The following is an 11,004-nucleotide window of genomic DNA, read 5'->3' on the forward strand; positions in this document are numbered from 1 at the left end:
ACCAATGGTATGACAAATTCCTCTTAAAATATTGCACAGAAATTGTTTGTATGAAATAATAGCATTCTCCTTCTTTTAAAATATGCATATTAAAACTTCCTGTTCCAAAGCTCAGTATGTAAAGTATAAAACTGACACTGAAATTCCCAATTTATAAATATTAACAATATTTGTAGTGTAAACACTAAGTATTTGAAAACTATGGCACCTACACATATTGAACAGGAATGGTTAAGTTAGGGCAGCTACACCGTAAATAGCTGTAAGAGGAAGATGTAGTGCAGGGAAGAGGAAACCCAGAAACACTAAAATTAGCATTGATGGAAAAGATTTGTGACCTCAGCTTCCTTACTTTCTTAATGACACAAAGCCATAAATAATTAACAGACATAGCCCAATAACTCAGTTCAAACTGCAGGTCATTTCTCCACTGCCCTTCAGAAAAGCCATGGAAACAAGAGTCAGGAAGTGTTTCAAAGCATTCAGGAGTGGGTATGAAGAGTGCTGAGCATCACCCCTCTAATATGCGTGCTTCCTCACAAACTCAGACACCAAGAGCGGGTAACTGGATGAGTATGTATGGACAGTGCTGTATGGCAGAAGAAAAAGTAAAGGCAACATTTGGCCAAAAGTGCATGGTGAGAAGCAAATCCAGTTGTTTTTGGTGACAGAGCCTCAGGAAGGGAGGGCTGTGGCAGCATACCATGCAAGCTCCACCCAGGTTGAGGAACTCGTCATGTCATGTACTGACCTGCACAGATCCAACTTCCTAACCAAGTGAATACGCAGTAAGGTAGCAGCCCAAACAGGCACGTAACATTTCACCAAAAATCTGTCTGGGAAATGAGCACTACCATGATCAATCACAAGGTAGGATAGAGCCTGCTGAATTTTAACTCCCTCCTCCCATCACAAAGGTTCTTCAAAGATGGGGCATTTTTGCTGCAGGTAGCTTAAATGACTTGGCACTTTTGGGTGTTATTCTAGTACCCCCAAGGGCTAAGCAGAAGAACCCTGCATGTCTCTGCAAAGGAGGGGAAATTACCCTCTCATTATACCCCCAGTTAAAAGGGTAATAAAACATTCAAATATGAAAGGGAACAGGGCAAGCAAGAAGAAGAAACAACATTCTTCCTCTCCCCCACTTTATCATGTCTCTACCTTTGTTTTAAATTGGTCCAAGCGAATGTATCTTCAGGTGTTCAAACAGATTGCAAAGGCTTGAAAACAGGAAGGTTAAAAAAAAAAAAGAGGATGGGTCACAGTGAACAGGGTTACATACCTGTAAAATGTGGTTAAAGAAAGGCAGTACAATTCTGTGGAAGCAGGAACGGAGACGTGCTTTTACTTTGGCCATGACAAGGCCACAGTGCACAGAAGCTAAATACACAAAACGCTAAGGCACAGACATTACTACAGATATTTGTGCACTCTTTCTGTGGGCCTTTCTCCATTGTTCTACAAAGTAGCTTTCTGCAAGTGGGCTGGTGTGTTTGAAACTAATATAAAAAAAAAAAGTCATGTGATTAATGTGACAGTCATTGCCAAGAGCTTCCTGCATATTCCCTCCCTTGTGTTTGTCTGTTTACTCTGTGAGACCCTTCCCCCCCCCCTTCCTTACTTGCTCTGTTCCAGGCAAATGTTAACAAGAAAAATAGTTTACTTGTCTCCTAGAAACAGCTAAGGAAAGAAAGCCACTTGAATGCAATTTCCTGCAAAATCTCATGTATCTTCCATCTTCTTCTGGTTCAACACAAAATTTTGTCTAGCTGTAGGCAACTGATACAAATATTCCTTGCAGCCTGCAGTTATCCCTCTGCTCCTTGATACCCCATCACAGAGAAGGGCTGCATATGCCTGAACTTCATCCTAATTTAATAAGGAAAGAAGTGCAGTCATAGTCTAGTTCTTAACTTTACCCGTTATAGTATTTACAAGACAGACTTTCATGTAGGGGGCTTAAAACAAAATTCAGACCATCTTTATCTTTGTTACCTATATGTTTAATGACTGTTTGTGGAATTACAAAAATATTCATGTTATACAATTTCATATCAATCAACAAGTAGAATTAGGTACACACAAGGGCTCCTGATTCTCTTTGAAAAAATCTGCATTTTGCACATAGACAAACAATTCAACAGCTTGTTTGAACATGTTAATATTGCTACCCTGCAAATTGTTAGGTTTTTCGTTTTCTTTCTTTTAATAAAGTACTTAATTCTTCCATTACTCAGTATAGGAATTCCTACCAATAGCAATCAGGACAAATCTCAGAAGTTTGAGTACGCAGCCAACTTTTAATCACATCTCCTAGATGGCCATAAACACCTCTGAAAATTCTCAGACAGTAAACTGGTATAGCACGCATGCCCGGACATCTTCCAGCCAGAGTTATGATATGCTGGAGTTCAGGGACATTTCAAAAATATTCATGAATATTTCCAGAATATATGTGTCTTGACAAAATGTTAAGTTAGACTTTTCAAAGGTTCCCAACTTTCTCCTCTTGGAGATAAACCAAGCAAAAACAGTAATTCAAAGTTTCCTCATTACCTTCCATCATCTACTAGATTGTTGTTTCTAGAAGTTAAGACATGATTAGTTATATCTTCTTTTCCATCCAGTTCAATGAAGGCACAAATATTTCCAGCTATATGAAGAACTTAAGTGCATTAGAACAAATGGGAAATATTTGTAAAGCTCCAGCTTTACTAAAATAAAAAAAAATTACTGGAACTCTTGCATTGGTGTAAACAAATTAATTCACTTGGCCAAAGCTTGACAATGTTTTCCAGTTATAGCAGCCTTACACCCCAACTTCATTAAGAAATCCAGCTGCTCATATCACTTTTCCCACATACAGATAAGAGTTTTTGCATTATTTTCAGCCCTGAGCCCTTGCAGATAGACAAGGGAAAAGGCAAAGTCTGTTCCCAAGACCATGTTGTGACATCCCATTGAGAGGGTTCCAGAAAAGAGCAATCTGCTCTCCCCAGCCACAGAGCAAACACCTTGGTCTTCAGCACAAAGGAAGCATCATCCAGATCAATGGCCATGGCCAAAAACCTTTACGATCTTTTGTTAAAGCCAACACTGTTTCACTTATCTGGGCTTCTAAGCAACTCCAAGTACTGTTTTATGCACCATGCATAAAACATGCACAGACAATGTGCTGCAGTTTGTCTTCATAACAGAAAAGGGCAAGCACAACTTGTATCAGTCACTTTCAGCCAGCTTCCAAAAGAAAGTTGATAAAAAAAAGTGGGTTCAAGTTCTCACTTGAGGGGGCCTGAAATCACTTGAGAACCTGATTCAGCAAAACAGGTTCTCAGTCTCTACCATTCTGAAGTTGCAGCACAAACTTCAGTCTGCTCATCAGGATGAAATGTCTCTCTTCAGATTTACTTGCTCTACCGCATCACTAGCACCTCTTGAAATGCAACTGTATTATGTTTTATTACATCACATTAAATTTGCGGTTTGTTTTGTTTATGGAAAACTCAAGAAAAACCAAACCAACCAAACAGAAAAAAAATAGCATGCGAGCACACTGGATTTATCACTCCCCTTTTAGAAATGCCCCCATTCTTCAGAATCAAAGTAAAAAAATCTGCTGGTTAGGACATCCTCTGAGAACAAGCACACACAACACAGTCCAGTGGACTCCTGCCACACAATAAAAGCAGCAAAGAAATCTTGTTGACTGGTAGTGTGGTCCTTTCTCTGATGTGCTTGGCTAACACTCCAGCCTGAATTTGCAAGTTTTCTCTTGACTTTTCTAGTTCAGAGCTTAGAACTGGGCAACTACATCAATATTCTAATTTAATTAGAAAGCAGACTGCTGATCAAAACATCAAGCAGAGTGCCACAGATTAGAGCTGGATTAAATGCAAAGGCAAAAATATATTAAAAATGCTTCTGAATTAATTTCACCTTTCTACTTTTATTTAAAGTTAGCCCTCTGGGCTTCATTTCAGAAAATAAATTTTGGGTCTTCAGAAAAGCTTAATGCATTAACTCAGTTTTTGTAAGCATAGGTGGTGGGAAATAAGTATTTGAAATAAACAAGCTGTTAGGACAAATACATTCTCCAGTTATTAAAAGAAGACTGGAAGCCAGGACTGCAAATACCTGCAATTAACTACCTGACATTGCTATTCTTCAAGAATAACTGATGCTTGTTATGTGTAACTTCATATGCTCCTTAATATTATTGTTGAGTCCAAGTACATCTCAGTTTTACATACAGAAGTGTTAATATGGGATTTACACTTCTCTCAGTATCCTCCCAGTCAACATTTTCGGGTGTCTTTCGGCACTCCAGAGTTAAGTGTGTAGTTTCTTATGTGTAGTTTTACTCCTGGACACTAGAAAGTCTGCAGCGATGCTTCTCCATATACATCCTCATCTTTTGTCTACCAGGATGAACAAAGCTGAACCCATTTTCAAGAACACTGCAGAGCTGGCTTCAAGTATTCAAAAGCGAAGAAATCTTCAAAACAACACAGGGATGATGCTGACAAATATACCTGCCGAAAAGACAAGGATACATACCTTGCTGAACAATGGCACTTTATTCCCTGTGCAGAACAGAAAGTTTACTTGATCTAAGTCTGTCTGAAATTTCAGTATAATAAAAGAGTTCTCTTCAAACTGTTTCAAGAACAGCCGCCATTTCCTTGAACTGTCTGAAGAAGTTCTAAAAAAGCAAAAGTGAAGATAAATTTCAGTTGCTTGAAGAAAAGCAAAAATCACAATCCACGTTTCCCACATTCCCTTTTTCCTCCAGTTATAATTTGCAGCTTGAACTGAAAGTTTCTGGTTTTCTTTTTGTGGGGTGGTTGGCATTTAGGCATATTCACTATTAAATCTACTCAGATGATAACTTATTTGCATGGGTTTGCCTTTTAATAGAAGTTATGAAAGAAAAATACAAAGTAGCTCTCACATCGCAACAACAAAAAAAACCCAACAAAAACCTTCTCATGCAAATTTTCTAATAATCCAGGCTTCTCAAGTATAACATGCATTTCTTATAGTGGTTGAGCAGCAAATTATTAAATAGGTTTCAACCAGAATTAATACAACATTTCACAACACAACAATTCAGAATACCCCTCTCAAATTCCTACCAGTCCAACTCCAAGGATTTATGTATTTGCAAGCCTGTACGATATTCTATGTGTTCCCCCTTTAAACAAGAATTCCAACAGAAGTGCAACATTCATGCAAAATTAAACAGTTACCTACATTCATAGATGAAGGCACAGCAATTAAGAGACAGTGGTGACAAAGCAGACTGATCTCCATTCCTATTAACAAATGTTAAACTTAAGCCAAGTTTTAGATTTGGAGGCCAGGGAACAGTCCAATAGATTTAGAATATTCCATTCATTTTTAATAAGGCAGAGTAACAGCTGACAAGAAAGATCCAAAAGTCCTTGTCTTCAGTTGTTAGCTTATTTGTAAGAGAACAGATTAATTACTGCTAAATTAACATTTTTGGATAGGGTATGTAGAGCTAAGTGCTATGAAGTAAGTACTTAGCTTCAGTATTTTAAATAATTATTTAATGCTTCATCTTTGAATGACTGTCTAATAAGCAACACAAACATATGCATCAAGGTATACTGCTACTCCTTCACAAGAATGTCACTTGTTTTTAAGAGAGTGGATCAAGTAACACCAATTACAGACCTTGAACTGTGGGATCGTCATTTCAAAAGATTTGTCTGTTATTTGTCCTGAAGGGTCTGCCACTTTCAGTGTTACTGTGACATAAGGATACTTCAGAGACCTGCAGGTGTCAGAGCTCATCGCAACTCCTAGTTTCCATTTAATATCTACAAACTACACAGAAGAAAATAATTGAAAACAGTATTAAAGGAAGAGATCTGGCCTACCATTGCTATTCTGTTGGATGGATGTTTTACAGACAGTATAGGACATCTACAGCTCATATCCAAATGGGAAACAAACATTTAGATATTATTGAGAATACAAAATCGTTTAACTTTCAATAGTGAAAAAAATACATTTAATAAGTTATTTCATTTAATCAGTTTTCCTTATTCAAGTACTGTTAATATTCAAGTACATTCACCTTAGAAAAGTTCTAGTAAGAGGATCCTGAATGACAATGTCCACCTGGCACTCACTGTACCACTCCTGCTTTTGTCTTTTTTTGGTTTTGTTTTGTTTTTCTGTTTTGGGATTTTTGTTTGTTTGTTTGTTTTAAAAAAATGTTTCTAAATCAAGTGGAAACATGAGAAAAAACCTCACAGTGCACAAAAATTTTATAATAGTGTCGAGATTTAGGTCTGACAGATTAGTTATTTTTAGCTTTTTATAATGGGCATAACTGTCAAAGAAGTGAAAAAAGCCTTCAGAAGCTTACTATCAAGCCTCAGACAAAGATTTGGGTTTTTTTAAATCTGTACTCTTTTAAATCATTGTTAGAAAAAAGATCTTAAAATGCAAATACACTCTTTTTTTTTCCAAAAAAAAGGCAATGCTGGAAATTGACAGAGAATATCTTTTAAAAAAGTTTAAACTGAAGGGAAACAATAAAACAATTAACTCTAAAGAAGAATTCAAATTGCATCTGTAAAACAGATTTACAGAAACAGCTAATACTGACTGCCACTCGCTCTCGCTAATAACACTATGAAGCACTAACTTCTAAAAAGGTATGAAATGTGACTTTATCATCCAAACAATAATATTAGAAAACCATTCAGCATTTAGAAAACCCTTATTGTATATGCTTCTTTATTTGGTCAGACATTTGGCAACATATATATATAAATATATATATATATATATACAGGAAAGCTGTCAGCAGTCAAGATACCACCACATGCTTGGCACTACACCATAAACAATGAAGCACTGACATTTCTGAGAAGTTAATAGTTAGCTCAACTGCACTTCGTCATTTAGTTACCTGTCCCACTGTGGCCGTATTTCCTGCATCTTCTGACACACTAATGGATTTGCCCTGCTCATTCCATACATGACGAATAACTTGAACTGCATGCTTTGGCAGTGCACTGACTGCAGTGCCCAAGGTGGTGACGAGTTCTTCTGTAGAGAGATTGTTTCTGGCTGCTGTGCTATAGGTATATCCAAAGAAAACATCGTCAGTTTAATTCTCCACAAATTTAATAAAATGCTTCACTTCAATCCAAAATAGAGACAAAGCAGAAATAAAAAACTGCCTATGTACTTTAGAATAGGCACCCTGTGACTTTTTTTCCCAGTATTGTTTACTGATCTTTTATATCCACATGCAAAAACCAACATGACTTGACTTTTAACATGTTTTAGTATGCAGAGATCAAGCTTTGCTGGGCTCATGGAACATGCAACATTAAAACAAAAATAATCACAGCCTCCAAGTGCTGCTGCAACTGAAAAAAGGCATAAATCAGTGAAAGATGTGTGCATAGAGCAGTTAAACAATCAGTTAAACAATATTATTGCTTTAGAAACAAGGTTGTTTAATTAAACATTTAGGAGAGGTATTTAAAGTATCACCAAAAGGCAAGTAAGGACCTCCAGGTAATGGTATAATTGGTACTAACAGCAGTGAAGTGATGTCATAAACCTCAACTGAAAAGGCAGCAAGTCTAGAGGAAAATTGCCACTATTTCCTCTACAGAAAAAGGTAAAAAAAAGATTCCCACCCTAGCTTTGTTCACTAGAAAGAGTTGGTCCTCCAAGTAGCATGGTCTAACACAATGAAAGGCTTCATATCTCACAGAGGAAAAAGTATTATGTTAAATTTTTACTAGTATATTTTCTTTAGTCATATTAAATGTTAACACAGAATGTTTAGATACTAGGTATTAAAGATCTTGAAAATGTTATCCTTCTGAAGATAGAAAAAATTACAGTACAACAACAACTGAAAATACTACCTGAAAACTCTACCTTTATCACAGAATTCAGTATTATAAACTCGTGTGCCCTTTAGACAGGCACAAATGCTGGTTTCTAATACCTAAGAAACAGAAATCTTTAGAACATGCTTCTTCTAGGCAAAGACCTAGCTGACTTAACTTTAGAACCGAGCTTAACTTCCTCTTTTATTTCTCCAGTAGTTCTAAACCTTGAAGACAAGATCTTAGAACAATTTATGATGTCACTTTTTAATACCATTATTAGGTTGGTGTGGAGGTAAAAAAGGCATGAGGCGAAGTAAATGATTTTGTGCTTACCTAAATAGAAAGGAAACAACATTAGTTATTTTTGCCAGGTCACCAACACTAATCTCAATCCCAGACGTTTGAATTCTCTAAAAACAAAATGTTCAAACAATTACAAATAATCAAGTATCATTAATACAAAACTCTCTCTCTATAAATATACACACACACAAATAAATTGAATTGGGTGATCTATCCTTTTTAGCATATACAGTTTATATATAAGCATATACTTGCCTACAAGACTAATATCCAAGCTTACCTGACACAGTTCAGCAGTATTTACACCTGGGATCTTATGGCTCAGATGCTGAATTATTTGTTCACACTGTAAAGAAAGTAAGTTTGAAAACATTCTTGATGTATATTTTAATACACAAGACAAAGCAAATTTAAATACTTGAGAGTTTATAAAACAAAAAAGAAAACTGGTTAATGCAAAAATGGACAACAGAAGGATGCTTTAACTGCAAAGTGAAGAATAAAGTAATTGAAGTGACTGGTATAAAAAGTACATTGGATCCAAGAGAAGCAAATAAACTCAGTCAAAACTTTCATAACTGCCTTACTAGCTATCCTTACTTGACACATCATATACACTACAGTAAACAGAAGCTGAATGTATTCTAGGGAAGCTAGCTAAATATCTTGGCAAAACAGCATTTTAAAAAAAAATCTGTGATAAAACATTAAATTTAAAGCAATCCCATTACTCTTAGCAGGACCAGTCCATTTTATGAGTTATGTAAATCTAAATTACCACATATGGAAGATTCCTTTTGCAACAGACAAAAAACAGAAGAGCTTAAACAAAAAGGCTTTCTAGAGCCAAAGCATATCAGAAGCCCTTCCACATTCAATTTATTGCCCTACATACCAGTTCTGCAAAGAAGTCTTGAGGTATTAAATTAATCTTATCTGCTGCACCCCCAACATCTGAAAAACACAAACAGTGGCAATCAGAAGCAAATCCTTACAGTGTTAAGGCAATAAATCTAATTTATTAGAATTTATTAGGAATTCTGAAGAATTCCTAGGTGACCATGCATGTATTTCCCTTAAAAGCAGAGCTTTCTGTAAGATAGTTTGCCCTGAATTGCATCAGCGTCACTTCCCAACTCTAACAGGGGTGACTCCACAAGGCCTCCGTGGACTCTATGCAGATGCAGTTGCAGTGTGGCAGCCCTGCGCAACTCCCCCGACCCTGCGGAGTAGTATCCGCAATCACGCCCCTCACCTCACCGGGAAGCCGAGCACGCCCGGGGCTGCCACTAGCAGCACAGATCTGCGGGTCTCCCTAAGGTTTCGCTGCCTCATTCAGGCCGCCCCCCGGCAACGAAGCAAAAAAGAGGGGGCAGGCCCCCGCCAACCCATCGGGTTCGGCTAGCCCCCGGCCCTGGGTGAGGCGGCTCCGCGGGGCGGCGTCCTCAGCTAAACCCTCAGGAGAACGAAGCATCCGCTATCCTCCGGCTATGCTCCCCTCCACGCCCCACCCTGAGGGCCCGAGTGGATCCAGATCCCCCTCAGCGCCCCCCCGACTCCCACACCAGGGTGCCCTCCCCCAGCGCCTCCAGTGCCCGCGCGAGCGCCACCGCGGAACCGCCCGCCATAGCGCCGCGCACCCGCGGAGCCCCAACTTCCGCCACACAACGCTCGCTATCCTGATTGGCTCCGGGCGATACCAGAGTGAGGCAGGGCTAGCGGCCTTGCTCTTATTGGCTGCCAAGCAAGGAGCATGCGCTTTTCTTCTTTGGGAGACGAGGGGTGTTTCCTCCTTCGCTTCGTTCGTCCTTCCTCGTCGTGGGATGTGAGGGAGCTCTGCTTGGAGCTGCATATCACAGAATCACAGAACGTTAGGGATTGGAAGGGACCTCAAAAGATCATCTAGTCCAATCCCCCTGCCGGAGCAGAAACACCTAGATGAGGTTACACAGGAAGGCGTCCAGGCGTCCAGCTGCATGTGGGGTTTTTGGGGCCCTTCTTGAAATAAATCTCATTTTAAATCGATGCAAGCAAAACCAAGATTGCGTATGAAGAGACTGTAGGGTCTACAGTTGTTGAAAAAGGCCACCTGCGGATGGTGGCTCAGGGCCTCGCATGCTAGGGCCTGTGCATGCCCACCCACCTCTGGCTCCTGTGCTGAGACTTGCACTAGCTGTGTCTTGGGAAATAGCGTTGGCATGAGAATCGTCTGGGCAGGGTTTTGGAAATGCCAAGTTTAAGTCACACCTGTTTTGCGCAACAAGTTGTTTAGTCTCTTTATTGTTAACTGGCGACAGGGTTTTCTTGATGCTTTTTGTTGTAGTCTCTGGTATGTAAGTGGTGCACTGTTCTGTGTGTGTGCAGCATGTATGGTATGTTGAAATTCGTACAGAATGACTGTTCTTTGCACAGGTGGGTTGTGGAATTGGCCTGTACACCTGCAAACAAACTGTAGTTCATGGATGATTTGTGTAGATAGACTATGTCTTCAGTTTTATCGAAAAATACCCATTTTTTGGTTAAAATATAACTATAACCATGTTCAATAAGTTTTTCATATTGAACTTAATTAAGTTTGGGGTGTGTGGGTGGAACCCTAAAATGACACTGATCCTTCACTAGTTTCACCTTTTAGAAGCAGTAAATATTCTTCGATTTCTCTAGTAATCAGATTTACATTTGCTTTTAGCTTTTTTAATGTTATAATCTCAGTAGATCTATTGTAAGACTGTGACAGAGTAGTAAAACGTCACACAGTAGCGCTGGTTTTGTGCATTTTCAAAAATTGTTAGTGAAGAATTTATATTTC

General features: G+C 38.6%; 1 protein-coding gene across 1 annotated transcript; it reads right to left on the reverse strand.

Moving 5' to 3' along the window:
- Nucleotides 1–4,651: 4,651 nt before the first annotated feature.
- On the reverse strand, nt 4,652–9,587 carry COMMD6 (COMM domain containing 6). The gene is made up of 7 exons (XM_010185796.1): nt 9,584–9,587; nt 9,091–9,149; nt 8,476–8,541; nt 8,226–8,302; nt 6,950–7,118; nt 5,701–5,853; nt 4,652–4,702 (listed from the first exon to the last, which is right to left on the reverse strand). Exons 1-7 carry the CDS (start codon nt 9,585–9,587, stop codon nt 4,652–4,654), a joined length of 579 nt encoding a protein of 192 aa, XP_010184098.1.
- Nucleotides 9,588–11,004: the final 1,417 nt, after the last annotated feature.

Source organism: Mesitornis unicolor, unplaced genomic scaffold (assembly GCF_000695765.1).
Source record: "Mesitornis unicolor isolate BGI_N332 unplaced genomic scaffold, ASM69576v1 scaffold46, whole genome shotgun sequence".
In the NCBI taxonomy this organism is placed as follows: domain Eukaryota; kingdom Metazoa; phylum Chordata; class Aves; order Mesitornithiformes; family Mesitornithidae; genus Mesitornis; species Mesitornis unicolor.